This window comes from Trichechus manatus, unplaced genomic scaffold (assembly GCF_000243295.1).
Source record: "Trichechus manatus latirostris isolate Lorelei unplaced genomic scaffold, TriManLat1.0 scaffold00135, whole genome shotgun sequence".
Taxonomy (NCBI): domain Eukaryota; kingdom Metazoa; phylum Chordata; class Mammalia; order Sirenia; family Trichechidae; genus Trichechus; species Trichechus manatus.
This window is the reverse complement of record NW_004444071.1, coordinates 6,645,789-6,647,900: the sequence shown is the minus strand read 5'-3', so window position 1 is coordinate 6,647,900 and position 2,112 is coordinate 6,645,789. Positions and strand designations below refer to the sequence as shown.

General features: G+C 39.6%; 1 protein-coding gene across 1 annotated transcript in view; it reads right to left on the bottom strand.

The window, feature by feature from the left end:
* The window catches only part of SPEF2 (sperm flagellar 2), a 265,827-nt gene that overhangs the window by 224,103 nt on the left and 39,612 nt on the right, over positions 1–2,112 (bottom strand). The window contains exon 5 of the mRNA XM_012558083.1: positions 1,570–1,756. Coding sequence (XP_012413537.1) covers positions 1,570–1,756 — 187 coding nt within the window. The remainder of the gene's footprint in view (positions 1–1,569; positions 1,757–2,112) is intronic.

Here is a 2,112-nt window from a genome sequence, read left to right as displayed (position 1 = left end):
CTATCAGGCTTGAGTAAAAATAGTATACACGAATTGAAGAAATAAACCTCTAGCACAAAGAGATATGCAGAGTTATTCTTTGAATAAAAGAAGCATCTTCAAATTGTCTTTTACATTTTAGACGTAAAGATTTGTCCTGTTAATGATTACAGCTGAAATCATCTTCCTCTCCAAGCCTATTCTTCTTATCATTTATCATCTTCCTTATCTCAGCGAATCATATCTCTATCCGCCCAGCTGTCCAAATTAGAAATCTGGCCTTTCACCCCCACATCTAATGAATCATTAAGTCCTGTTGATTCTACTTCTAAAATAGCTTTTGAAGCCACTTGTCTCTATCTCCATTGCCATGACTCTAAATTTGAACTGGGATCATTTCTCACCTGGATTATAGCAACAGCTATAACTTGTTTTGCCCTCCTGTAATCTATTCTCCAGACTAAAGCAAGTGATCTTTCTAAAGGCAGATCTGACCTTGTCACTCTTATTCCGCTTTGCACTCTGGCCAAAATCTCCTACTTCCCTCTACATAGCTTACAAAGCTTATTATGATTTGGCCACTGGTGAACCCTTGAATGTCACCAAATGCTCCTCCAGATCTCAGCTTTTAGTTCACTAATGGCACTGAGCCTTTTCATGTGATAGTCTCTCCTCTGGAAACACACTGCACTTTCCACCACTTAGGTCTCCTACCTTCAATTAGCTAATTCCTGGCCCTTCCTCCTCCTTAGGTCTGTGTTACTGTACTCCGGAAACCTCCCCTGAACCAAGCTGGGGGAATTTCTACCCCGTGTATTACCCCCTTCCACCTTCATAGCACTTTCACACTCTAACGTAATGGCTCGTTTGTAGATCGCCCTCTAAACAGCAAGCTCTGTGAGAGCAAGTTCCTTGTCTTTCTTGTTTATCGTGTCCTTGGGCCTAGCACAAGCACCTAAAGCAGAGAAAAGGCTCAGTAAATACTTGTTCAATGAAAGAGAAGACCAGTGATTCTCAAACTGTAGCTGTATCAGAATCACCTAGAGGGCCTGTTAACATAGATGGCTGGGTCCCACCCAAGAGTGTCTGGTTCAGTAGGTCCGGGATGGGTCCAATAATCTGCATTCCTAAAAGTTTCCAGGTGATGATGATGTTGCTGGCCCAGGGACCACAATTTTGGAACCACTGAAATGGACCAGTGAATAAACTGGGAGTACAAACAACTTTTCGGTGTTGTTTTCATAACAAGTTCCTTTTTTTCCCTCTAAAAATAACAATGTATATTTTAGATTTTAGATTCTTCAGTAAATATTTTATGTAGGTATTTTTTTCTGAGTGTATTTTCTATTATGATGGAAGGATGTGCAAATGATGTTTAATTCAGAATGTCAGACAATTGAATATTAAAAATTGGAGTCTGTAATATGTGTGTGTGTGTGTGTATGAAAATGGAGCCAGAAGAAAAACACACACACACACACACACATATGCACATGGATATATGTACCTATGTACGTACGTGTGTGTATTCAAGACTACATTTCATAAAATTCCCAGCACTTTTATTTAACCAACATCTAAATATCTTACCTCTTGTGCTTCATGGGCTATTAATTGGTCCATTAACAATCTCCGCCGTCTTTTCTCCCTTTGCTCTCGTGCGAGAGCATCTTCTTCTAGGCGCTTCTGAATTTTTTTAATGTAGTCATCATCCGAGTAAGTGTTTAACAATTCAGTAGTCATCTGGCCTGCTGTATCTAAGGAAGTCTTGGATGCACTAAGAACAATAATCTTTAATTTACATTTTAAAACAATAATGTGGTAACATACCACTACTCAAGACTATGGAGAAAGATATGAGGAGAAGGGTCCCTTGAGTGTTCTGCTAATTTACTAATGCAAACATTAAAGTAAATATTAGATCTTCAGTGTGACACCCATAGTTTAGCAATAGGTTCCATTTGCTTCACTGCATTTCTGGCCTCTCTTCTCTGTGAAGTCCTCAGCATAACCTTTCCAGGCTTAGAGCCTTCTTGTTCTTTCACTTCTCATGAGGTTTTACTCTGCCTAGAGATTCTTTCCTTTGAACCATCTTTTCCTTGCCCCCTCATCATTTCTCTCCCTCCTTCTCCC